Consider the following 12,479-nt stretch of genomic DNA (forward strand, 5'->3'; position numbering starts at 1 on the left):
TGATTTAATTTTTTTTTATTATAATTAACACATTAATTCCAATTTGATTTGGGAATAATATCCAATAATAAATCATCTTTCCCATAAATAGATTTGTAAATAGCAAATACTTAAAAAATCCAATAATATCCTACATTGTCTACAATCAAAAATTTCTTTATCCATATTGATTCTTCATAAAAATTAGTCATTTTCATTTTTAGTAATACAACCCACCACTGACTCTTCATTCCTTTTTTTCTCTTCCTTCTAGTATTAATCAACCTTCACCAAACAATATTCTGATCCTTTTTTTCTCTCTTGTATTATTAATTTTATAACGTAGTCTATTATTAAAATTATGGACAATAGATTGGAGTGAGTACATATTTTTGCTATTTTTTATCACTATGCAATATGTCGTAGATTTTTCAATAATTTAGCAGACAATTTGGATCTCAGTCTCGCTTATGAGTTGGTGATTTAATCCTATTTGAGCCCTATAACAATGATTTTATCTGTTATTTAATGACATAAAACAACAAGACTACGTTCTGAATTATACTCTATTTTGGAGCCGTTGGATTAATCCCAATGATGACTAATTGAAAGATTAGTGGTGGATTAATATTAAGCAGCGCAATGAATGATTAATCGCAGTCAGCGGGTCCGAAATTGATTCTGACAAACAAATATTTGCTGGAGTCCAGTCTAGCACAATTTATAATTTTTTTTTTAAAAAAAACTATAATTAGGAATCTTAACTAACGGCTCTAACGTGGGATGACACCAAAGAAATGACCGTTGTGGGCCCCTCCCATTTCTCCTTTCAAACAAAAATATAAATAACCGTTGCCTCCACTCCTCATTTCTCATCACCTCTCCTAACACAAATCTCAACAACAAAGTGAGTAATTCTTGAATCATTCTGCTATCTCAGTTTCGATTTCTCAAATTTCGTTAACGAAGTCAAGTTTTTTCATCAATTTACTAACTGAATTGCGCTTTTTTGTGTCTAGCTTTTGAAGGAAGCCAATCGATTAATCAGAGACGATGACGGTTGAGGTTGAATGTAGAGCGGAGCCGGTGGCCGTGGAGGATGTAAAGAAGGCGGCGGCGGCGGAGGAAGTGAAGTGCGAGAAGGAAGAATTGAAGCCTAAGATTGTGGAGAAAAGCTCTTCCTACAGAGAAGAGAGCAATTTCCTCTCCGATCTCAAAGATCACGAGAAGAAGGCTTTAAACGAGCTCAAAACCAAGCTCGAAGCAGCCATCCTCGAAAACTCCATTTTCACCAAGAAAGAATCCCCCAAAAAGGAGACTGCTGCTACGGCGGCGCCGGATGAGGAGAAACCCTCAGAAGAAACATGTGAAAAGAAAGAGGAATCAGAAGTCTGCGAGGCAGAAACAGAGAAGCCCGCGCCCGAGCCCGTGGAGAAATGCGAGGAGCCCGAAGCGGAAGACATCTCGATTTGGGGAATTCCCCTTTTGCCGAGCAAGGGCAACGAGAGCACAAACGTGGTGCTCTTGAAATTCCTCCGAGCTCGCGAATTTAAAGTGAACGAGGCCTTCGAGATGCTGAAGAAGACTCTCCAGTGGCGGAAGGATTTCAGAGCCGACGCTCTTCTGGAGGAGGAGTTTGAGCCCGAGCTGGGCGGCGCGGCCTACATGAGCGGCGTGGACGGCGAGGGGCACCCCATCTGCTACAACATCTTCGGGGTGGTGGACGAGAAGACGGTGGCGACGGAGGAGAAGAGGGAGCGTTTCTTGAGGTGGAGAGTGCAGCTGATGGAGAAGGGTGTGCAGAAGCTGGACTTCAAGGCTGGTGGGGTCAGCTCTCTGCTGCAGATTAATGATCTCAAAAACTCTCCCGGAGCTTCCAAGAAGGAGGTCCGCGCCGCCGTGGATAAGACCGTGGCGGTTCTTCAGGATAATTACCCTGAATTTGTTGCTAAAAATGTGAGCTTTTTTTCCTTTTTTGAGATATTGGTTTTGAGAATGGTGGTGTTATGTTGTGTTATGCTGATTGTTGGATTTGGTTTTTTGTTTTGCAGATATTCATCAATGTTCCGTTTTGGTATTATGCTTTTCATTCATTGATGTCTCCTTTCTTGACGCAAAGAACCAGGAGCAAATTGGTCTTTGCTCGGCCTTCTAAGGTCACTGAAACTCTGCTCAAGTGAGTCATTTTACCTCTCTCTCTCTCTCATATCTAAAAATGGATTCTTTATTATCACTCTCTCATATATATGGCTTCTTGATTTAGGTACATTCCGATCCAAGAAATTCCAATTCAGTATGGAGGGATGAAGAGGGAGAATGACTTTGAGTTCTCCAATGCTGATGGTGAGGCTACAGAAGTTGTGATCAAGGCTGGAGCCACTGAAACCATTGAAATCCCAACTCCAGAGGTGATGCAAGATTGAATTTGTATTCAATTTTTTTGGGTGGTGGAATTGGATGGTGAATAATTAAAGGGTTTGTTGTGATTTGCAGGCTGGGACTACATTTATCTGGGATGTGACAGTTCTTGGATGGGAGGTGAGCTACACAGAGGAGTTTGTGCCAGCAGATGAGAATTCATACACTATGATTGTGCACAAGTGTAAGAAGATGGGGACCAATGAGGAAGCGGTTCGTAATACGTTCAAGAACAACGAGGCGGGGAAGATCGCCATAACTGTGCACAATTCATCTGGGAAGAAGAAGAAGTTGTTCTACAGATACAAGATCAAGAAGGCTTGCTTTTGATTCATGCTGGTTGAGACATGGATTTTGATTCTTGAGGATTTTTTTTAACTTAAAGATGGATGTTGATTCTTTATTTGATTGATTTGTTTGTAATTTCGTGGTGGGAAATTATTTTTCTTTGTGTTAATCCATCAATCACTATTTGGATTTTGATTCATTCTGTGTTGCTTTTTTTTGCTTCTTGAATAAAAATTATTTATTGTTCACTTATTAATTTAGTAAGCCAGCAAGATTTTGGCATAACTTCTTGAAATAATTAGATCTCAAAAATTAGTAAGACAGCAAGGTTTTTCCATAACTTCTTGATAGTATACAAATTTTATCAAGTGCTTTAATATTAATTAATTTAAACAAAAAATTTGGAATTCAACTTAAAAAATTCAAACAAAAATTGTAATTTAAATAATGCAATTGTGCAACTTAAAAGTGCTGTACTTAAATTAATTGAACTTAATAGAAAACTCGAAAACATGGAATATAAAAGTTCAAATAATATACAGCCTTGATTCAGCCAATAATGATATTTGTATTCAGCCAATAATGGAGCTGATGGGGATGCCAAAAGGTTGGGATGAAGCTGACTTGAAATTGCCAGGAAAAAGTGGATTTGCTGATGGAGAAGTTTGCTTGGATGAGAAAGCAACTTCAGTGATGCCACAAAAACTGGAGAATGTGGATGTTCAAAAGAAGTTTCGTTCTTATCTAATGCGGTTTTCTGTTACAGATTATCACTGAGTTAAGGAGCAGGGCCTCAATGCAGAGTTGTATTATAAGAACAAAGAAATGGGGGAAACGTATAACATTGTACCAACAAGTGCCATAAGGTTTTACTATCTGGTTTACTACTATTTCTTAATTTCTCTCGCTCGAGGCTATAATTTTTGGCTTGTTGGTCATTGTCAAACAGTGGCGAGGGCATCCCGGATTTATTGTTACTGCTGGTCAAATGGGCTCAAAAGACAATGGTTAAAAGGCTTACATATAGAGAGAAAGTGCAGGTTTGTTCCCTTACATACTACTACTGCTTTAGAATGAGAATGATACTCCAATGGGAATTCTCACCATTTACCCTCAAACTTTGCCAGTGTACTGTTTTGGATGTTAAGGTGGTTGAAGGACATGGGACCACCATTGATGTGGTATTAGTAAATGGTGTGCTTCATGAAGGAGATAAAATAGTTGTTGGTAGCATGCAGGTATGCATTCCCTGTTTCATTTCTATTTTTTGGAGAAGTTACTCTCAAGCATTCTACTGGCCTTTTCGGTGCAGGGAGCAATTGAAACATCAATTAGAGCATTGCTAACACCCCACCCCATTAGGGAGATCAGAGACAAGGTGAAACTTCATACTCTATTATTGCTAAGCTACCTATTTCTGCATGCAAGTATTCCTAGAATTTGTTGGATTACGATTGTAAGAGTTGCCATCTTGTTATAGATTTGTGTTGGGATCAAAGCATACGTCTGGAAGTGATAAATTTACAGATTGAATTTAACATTCCCATTATTTCATTACAGGGAAAGTATTTGCATCACAAAGAAATCAAGGCTGCTCAGTGTATCAAGATTGCTGCACAACAGGTAACCGTGATGTGATTGATTTGTTTCTTCTGTTGTGCTAGTTGCATTGGCTAATACTTCTCCCCCTTTCTTTCTCCAGAGACTTGAGCATGCTAGTGCAGGAGCTAGTCTGTATGTTGTGGGGCCTAATGATGATATAGAGAGCATCAAAAAATCTGCTATGGAGTATGTAAATTCTCTAAGGAGGAGGATATCAAAAAGTGGTAAAGGGGTTTTTCTTCAGGCATCTACACTTGGGTCTTTAGAAGCATTGCTGGACTTTTTGGAGACTCCGGCAGTTAACATACCCGTCGGTGCTATAAGTATTGGTCCAGTACACATGAAGGATGTGAAGAAGGTGATTGCCATGCGTGATAAGGAAAATGAATATGGGACTATACTAGCTTTTGATGTTAAAGTAACACCAAAGGCTCAGGAACTTGCTGAGAAACATAGCTGACATTATATACCACCTTTTCGATCAATTCAAGGCTTACATAGACAATCTTAAGGAGGAAAAGAAGAGGGAAGCTGCGGAGGAAGCAGTTTTCCCTTGTGTCCTCAAGATTGCGCGGGACTGTGTTATCAACAAGACCTACCCAATTTTATTAGGGGTTCATGTCGTTGACGGCACTATAAAGGTAATGCTCCAAGTAAACTTTGCCTATTAATACACAGTATTTGGGTCTAGAGAACTTCTGGCTGTTTGATATGTGTTAAATGCTTTATACTTAACCAGTTCCCTGGTAGTTTCCTCTATCTGAAATGACATTGAAGTTGGAGAAGCTTTCAAGTAAAGAAAGAAAGGGAGTAACTGCCTTTCAATTTTCTGCTTGCTGTTAAATTCTTAAATATTGAGTTTCTATCTGAAATAAAACTAGGGATTCAAATCACTTCAAAAGGAATGGAGTAGTTAGATGGTCTCATATTTCTAGACATCTTAGTTTATACACTTTTTTCTACACTACAATCTATCTCTTATAATGTCTGCATTCTTCCATCATGCAGATTGGAACACCTATATGTTTCCCCAAAAGAGAATATGTCGAAATTGGTCGGGTAGCATCTATTGAAAATAATCACAAGCCTCTTGATTGTGCTAAGAAAGGTCACAGAGAATGTTTGGGAGATATTTTAAGATGGAGGACGAGCTTGTAAGCAAGATCTCTAGAAAATCAGTTGAGGCACTCCGAGGAAATACAAGATTTTAAAGCACGTAAACCTAAGACCTAAGCGAACTGATCAACATGAATGAACGACATAACTAAATGAAAAACTACACATTCCAACTTATTCATAGTATAAATATTTTATCACGTGAATCAGAGAGACACTTTTGCTAACTTTAATAATAACCATCATTCCAACTTAATAATTAATTTGAACAAAAATTTTGGAATTCAACTTAAAATTCCAATATTTTTATGGCCGGTGGTGGTAGTACCCAATCATCTTGAACTTTATTTGTTGTACTTTCAAATAATTCATTTGTTGTGCAACTTAGGAGTGCTGTACTTAAATTAATTGAACTTCATAGAAAACATGGAAAATACAAGTTTAAATAAATATACAGCCTTGATTCAGCCAATAATGATATTTGTATTTACAGAAATCAATGATGTCAATCCCAGGCCTACGACTACGAGACACAAAATTGGCTAGCTAACCTGGACAAACATACAGAGAGAGAGAGAGAGACGATGGCCAGCCTCGAACCATAACTTTAATTTAACAAACTTCGAGCTTCTAGCAGACCACGAACCTCAAGCCTTACGGACCACGCTTGTGCTTAGAAAGCAAGCCCGTCACATCAATGTCCGAGTACTCACCAGTGACCCTGATAGGATGTCGTCAAACCATCAGCTATACATAATCACAATAGACGATTTTCGCCATTCAGCTAGTCGCGATAAGCCAGTCATAGAGGAGGTTGTAGTTGTACCTATTATATGACAGATATGCATCGCCAATTGTTCCTATAACTTTATTACGTACTTTCCGCACACAAACCTGAAATCGTAAACATTTGTTAAAGAATTGGCAACAAATATATGACAGTGTCAAGAGCTGTGATAACATCATAATTGTGCAGACCTGAACTAAGTCCATAGGGCCAGCATCCGGGTCCCTGTTACGATGGATAACAATCCCGTTGTCACATTTGTTTATGAAGTGTGCGCTCCCACTGATGTCGTACATATTCGGAGGGCCTCCAATCCAATTATGCAACTAGCACATTAAGCTAAGAGGTTATTACAAGAAAAATACCAGAACCAAGTTTTGTCGTCTCGATGAGGTTTTGCAAGTTCTAACCTGTCTTGGATGAGCAACAAACCAAACATGACATGAATGATGCTGAGCGAACCGCTTCACTTTGGTCAGCATCTGACTCACATATTCAGTCTCGGTCCTGTTCCATATCATGATGGATTAGAAAATATGCATCGGAAATTACATCAACATCCCTTTTTCATCATTTCAGCAGTTTTTCACTATCCTACTTATTACAAATTTTTCGTCCGTAGAGGCTCTCATTGTCTTGTCGAATAAAATACGGTTTAAAACGGTAGATTATTTATTTGCTGCAATTCAATAGATTTATTACAGTAACATACAACTGGTACAAGGACGAATTCTGATGTGAAAACAAGATGACTTACTGATTAGGAGGGCGTTGATGATCCAGTTCATTGTATGGATCAATTACGAGCCCATTAACCCCATGGCGCAGAACTGCTATTCTTGCAAGTTCAAGAACCCAATTTATACTTGGAAGGCAATCGTTCTCACACCTGTTTTATCACCCATAAAATAAAAGCTATGATCAGACCTTCCACTCCAGAAAATGAAAATATAGGCATGAAAAACTTTACCAAGAAACTACATTTCCATGACATGTTTCGCTTGTTACACAAATAACAACTTTATTCTATCCTCTTCATCTCTTTCCCACTCCATTTCCTCGCAAATAACTAATTCAGCCAATAGTTCTGACCCAAATGAAGCTAATACTAAGGAAATATCTGACTAATTAGTTGATTGATTTCCTGGTGTTTTTCCCAATTATGTGCATGCAAAAAAAAAAGAATCAGCATACAGAAGTTGCATTTCCTCAAGAATGTTCCTATGTAATGATAATATGATATGCATCTACGTGTTTACACATGCATATGACCTAACAAAGTAACCTTATTAGAGAAAATGAATTGCTGAGCCATTTTTTTCCTTGCTCCAGTTCCTCGGTGCTAATCCTCTCAACACGTTCCCCATACCTGTTTATCAGAAAAAACCAGAAACAAGAGAAAAACAGACAGGGGGCAAATGAGAATACACAATAAAGAAACTGAAAAAGTTGTTGCATGCTGATGTAATATGGTATAATATGTATTCTGCACAAAACAAACGAAAAAACAGTGTAAAGTGTACAAAGACAGGAAAGGAGGGATTGAGTTTTCCAGTTTATATGAAAGATAGAAAAGTTAGGACAGCTCATTCACATACCTAACATCGAAGAAAGGCTTTTTTATATGTTTCTCCAAAAGTTTTCTTCCATGCTCTCTAACCTAGAAATCCATGGAATCACGAATGAGATAGAGATTAAGGTTACATGTATGAATCTACAAAAGAAAAAGGTAGAGCTCCTCCCTCTCTCTTGTGTGCATGTGTATCTCTGTGTCTACATTTGTTAAGAAATAATACTTGCCTTTAAATTATAAAACATTACAACAACCAAAAAATTCATATGAGGAGAATGATACTTATAACTTGACAGCAACCAAAAAACATCATGTAATAGGTTACCCTATTTTCCATCGAACAAAGTGCGAATTTCCAGCCTACACTATGATTGAGATTGACTAATAGAGCGTCAATCCATTCACTCTTGCCTGAATTTGGAACTCCCGTGACAATTGTCAATTCCCCAGGTACAACCTGTCTCAAAGAAGGCATTTAGAAAATAAACAGAAACAGACAAGGTGGTAGACAAACATAAACTGCCTTGTAATTTGTAAACTCAATAAGCATTCAATTGTCATACTTACATTGTACAATTCATTGAGGGCCCTCCATCCTGTTGAAACACCAAGCTCAAAACCAAGAGACTGATAATAATAGTCATTGATCTCATCAAAGTAATCTCTAAAATTAAACAACCCTCTTATTGGATAAAGCTCCGCATTTTCAATAACTTCCTTCAGTGCATCAGGGCCCATATACATAAGCACCTATATTTACAAAAGAAGAAATTAACAAGGAAACCCAAAATGCAACCATGTCATCATTCATAACAAGATATTTCAGAATGAACCAAAAATAATACTTGCTTGCAGAATTATTTTTATGTGCCTTAAGCTAAGCTTCAATTATAATGCATAATTAGCATCAAATAACCCCTTCGGAACACGGTTTTAAGACCATAAAGTTATGTCCCATTATTGCATATATGCTGGAGATGGGATCTATATCCAGTAAAACGAGTTAAACAACAAAGCAGTTACTAAACTTGCAGGACTTTAAAGAGTTTATAATCTACGGATCCAGAAATCTTCAGCTTTGAATATAGATGAGTAATATAACAGAGCTGGATTTTGTAAGTACAAAGCAGTAATTCTAACCTCATTTGCATCTTTAAAATATTCAGTATCATTCTTTTTTGGCCACTTGATTCTCCAGCACCTGATTCACCAAACAAACCATGATTTCATTTGCTTTTCAGAAGAGACCATAAGCATGATAACACATACAAGGGATTAACTATGAAATACCTTTCTCTTCCAAGGCGTCGTGCAAGTTCTTCGGCCAAGGCTTGACCAGGAGGATCAGCATCAGTTGCAAGAATTATGCGAGATGCCTTGAAATCAGAACAATGGTGTTATATTCTGCCACTTCACACTTGCATGCATAATTAAGAAAAATAACAAAATGGTGAGGTAATGAACCTTTTCAGTATATGCCTTGCAATTCCATAGATACTGATACTTCGTGTCCTAGCTTCAAAGAACACATACAGAGAGATTAGGAAAGGTCAAACAAAAAATTTATTAAGACACTTAAACACATAATAATGCATTTACGTCCACTGCCATTGATCTAAACTTATTACATAGGGTATGGCACCTGAGGAACAATGTAACTATCTGGAGCAGTGCGTACATTTGAAAAGGTGCAACTCAAAGATGGTACAAGAACAGAGAGGTTGTCTTACACATTAAACCTAGCAACAAATTGACCCCCTTGTATGCAGCACAGAATTTGATGCAACGGGCATAAGACAAGAGAGCTCATGCAGAAAGTTCCAAAATGAAGTTGAAAACCAAAATAGTACACTAACCATTTGGACAGAAAGGATTCCAACCCATGACTCAATGTCAATATATCTTCTTTTTTTTCTGGGGGTGGGGGGTTGAAAAATAAGATAGAAAAGAGTACCTTTTCTTCTGCAGGCACTTCCTTTGCCGATACTTTTGGAGGCGCACCATCAGGAACACTCACACAATTCTTGAAGCCTGCTTCTTCCATAGCAAGCTTGTCCATTTCACCCTCAACCTTATATAAGATCACAAAAACATTAGTTCTCGCCAGTTACTCTTAACTGAATATACCCAGTAGAAGAATGTTAATTACAATTATGACGTCGCTTGCTTCCTTTATATCATCTAGTCCATAAAATACTTTTTCAGTATTTGCTTCCTGCATTAACAGTAGAACATTATGAGACAAGTCAGATGACACAGTTGAAATGTAAAATTACAGAACGGTAAATCAAGAAAATGCAATGATGGGCCCCACATTTTGTTTCAGAAGATCAATGAGGAATAAATAAAATGGTCATAAACCAATAACACATTTAGATACCTGCCAAAACTTTTTGTTAATATCACGATACTTGCAGCTTACAAGCTCTCCATTTCTTTGGTAAGTGAAAGCAATAGCAATCTACCCAAAATAATCACCAAAAGTTAGTCAAGAAATTCCAACATAACAAGTTTACAGCAAAATAACAATACGATTAAAAAGACTTAGATGCAAATAGTCCTCATGAAGGCCCAATAAGACAATCATGTCATGGGCAAAATTCTTCAAACTTTGGAGCCAGGTTATAACATAGTCTTAATTACTCTTGATGACTGAACAGTATTGTATGTAATCAAGATGAATTCTTGATCATGTTTTGCCATATAAAATTGCAGCATTCTCAAATACAAGTACAAATCATGCACCTGATCTCCTGTCCTTTTCTGCATAACAGCATTTCTCCGCAGGGTTTCTCCAGAGATCATGCGTTCAGCAAAATATGCTAGTAGCTGGAAGAAAATTCAACCCACATAATGAATCAGTTTTTTAAGAAGCTAGTACTTCTATTGTACAATAGACCAAAATAAATGGTACAACAGAGAAAATTATACACCCAAGAGGAGAGTAATTGGACACAACTAATCGACAATCACCTATAATAGCAGCCTATAAAGTAACTAAGAAGCCTATAAATTTCCTTGCAGACCGACAGATCATTTTACTTGACATCAGTCAGAGAGTACTTGAAAAAGATTCCAGGCTCATGAGTAAAAGTATAGTCAACAACAGGTAATTTCTCAAGCTCATGGGACAGGAGAGTACGAAGATCGTAATGATAGTAACAATAATTACCTCACTACACAAAGGTTCCAGTCCTAAACTCTCCTCTGTGATTGTTCTTATTGGTTGCTTTGTTTTGGTTCTATTCATTGTTGAATAAGTTGAGTTTACACCAGCAAAGGCCTAAAAGCACAAGAGCAGGAGCAAGAGCAAATGAGAAAGAATCAGTAGATGTGCTTAGCTTAGGTTAGCTTAATTCAAAAGCTTACACGGGTAGCACCCTTCCACCCACATTTAGCACGAAAGCAGGTCCACACTGCTGCACCACTATGACATACAGGAATATATCAGACAGCTATTGAAAGTAAAACAAGAAGACCATATTATATAGGTCGAATACTGGAATTACCCATCTTCATCGACATGAAGCGAAAGGCTTTTCTCCTTCGATTCTCCGCCTTTACACTACAAAATGCAGCAAATCAATAAAAAGGAAATGCAAGTATGCAACTGATGATAAGAATGATATCAACATTAGCTCATCTAACTTCCATGGCATCTCTATAGTTTTTCTTTATAGAATGTCAAACTAAAATTACAAATATTTCTCTTAGACATGTAAAATCCTACAGAATTTTCCAGTAAGCCTGAAAAAATCACATACACTTGGACAAACTAAACCATTGTATTGGCCCGGCATGCATGAACTGCCATCAATTCCAATTTCCTGCAACTTCTGCTTCAATATCATCAGCTTCTTATCATCAACGAATTGCTTCTCCAGAGACTCAACATCAGAAACTACACAATCAAATCAAAGTACATGGCAATTCTATGTTAGCCATTCACAGACACTTCCAATTTATTCGATTAACCAATAAAACGAAGGAGGTTAACAAAAAAGCGAGATTTTATCAATAAAAGAAATCCAATTAGTAAACCGGAGAAATAATCAATAAAAGCAATCCATTCAGAAAACAAAACAAACTCGAAATATTGGCAGAAAAAATCAAATAAAAAAAATAAAATAACAAACACTCACTAGGTCTCGGAATAGGCAAGGCGGCATAGGGCGTAAAACTGTAGCCATTAGCCCTCTGACAACTCAGCTGCAATTGCTTCGGAGAGGCAAAAAGCCTTGAGCATTTCCGAGTGTACGAGTCAAAAATAAATGTTCTCAGAGAAGAAGAAGAAGAAGAAGAAGAAGAAGAAGAAGAAGAAGAATCATGGAGCGAGTGTAAGCAGGCGTAAGTAGCTGGAGCAGCCGGCGATTTCAGAAGCAGAAAATTCTTCGAACCCATAACGATAATTCTACCACTCTTCGAAGACGGACTCAGCAAAAGTTTACGAGGCGGTGTGAAAAGCATAGTTTCACGAGAGAGAGTTGTTGTTAGCAAGAAAGAGAAGTGAGGTTTCAGCTGCCATGGAAGGCGGGAGTGAAGCAGGAAGGGTTTAAGGAGCACACGCCATTTTCCGATTATTTTCTGATAAAATAAATATATACTAGTAATAAATTTAAAAATCGTGTTTATCCTTATTATAAAGTAGAAATTAAAAGGGCATGGCCCAATTTAATTATTGTTTTCAATAGCCAACTTAGATTAATAGTACTATGC

General features: G+C 37.5%; 2 protein-coding genes and 1 pseudogene across 2 annotated transcripts; 2 read left to right on the forward strand and 1 right to left on the reverse strand.

Moving 5' to 3' along the window:
- The first annotated feature begins 779 nt into the window (after positions 1 to 779).
- Positions 780 to 2,884, forward strand: LOC121772716 (patellin-4-like). The gene is made up of 5 exons (XM_042169914.1): positions 780 to 886; positions 999 to 1,935; positions 2,031 to 2,155; positions 2,243 to 2,387; positions 2,473 to 2,884. The coding sequence occupies exons 2-5, from the start codon at positions 1,033 to 1,035 to the stop codon at positions 2,725 to 2,727; spliced, it is 1,428 nt and encodes a 475-aa protein (XP_042025848.1). The 5' UTR covers positions 780 to 886; positions 999 to 1,032; the 3' UTR covers positions 2,728 to 2,884.
- Positions 2,885 to 3,267: 383 nt separating this feature from the next.
- LOC121771927 lies at positions 3,268 to 5,498 on the forward strand (annotated as a pseudogene).
- Positions 5,499 to 5,797: 299 nt separating this feature from the next.
- Positions 5,798 to 12,334, reverse strand: LOC121771952 (twinkle homolog protein, chloroplastic/mitochondrial-like). Its single transcript, XM_042168853.1, has 21 exons — positions 11,906 to 12,334; positions 11,528 to 11,664; positions 11,273 to 11,328; positions 11,133 to 11,190; positions 10,936 to 11,046; positions 10,509 to 10,592; positions 10,144 to 10,224; positions 9,913 to 9,978; positions 9,718 to 9,834; positions 9,228 to 9,275; positions 9,054 to 9,139; positions 8,904 to 8,964; positions 8,331 to 8,513; positions 8,089 to 8,220; positions 7,789 to 7,850; positions 7,476 to 7,559; positions 6,948 to 7,079; positions 6,601 to 6,697; positions 6,382 to 6,516; positions 6,230 to 6,297; positions 5,798 to 6,124 (listed from the first exon to the last, which is right to left on the reverse strand). Exons 1-21 carry the CDS (start codon positions 12,228 to 12,230, stop codon positions 6,058 to 6,060), a joined length of 2,190 nt encoding a protein of 729 aa, XP_042024787.1. The 5' UTR covers positions 12,231 to 12,334; the 3' UTR covers positions 5,798 to 6,057.
- Positions 12,335 to 12,479: the final 145 nt, after the last annotated feature.

The sequence above is a fragment of the Salvia splendens genome, chromosome 16, assembly GCF_004379255.2.
Source record: "Salvia splendens isolate huo1 chromosome 16, SspV2, whole genome shotgun sequence".
NCBI classification, from domain to species: domain Eukaryota; kingdom Viridiplantae; phylum Streptophyta; class Magnoliopsida; order Lamiales; family Lamiaceae; genus Salvia; species Salvia splendens.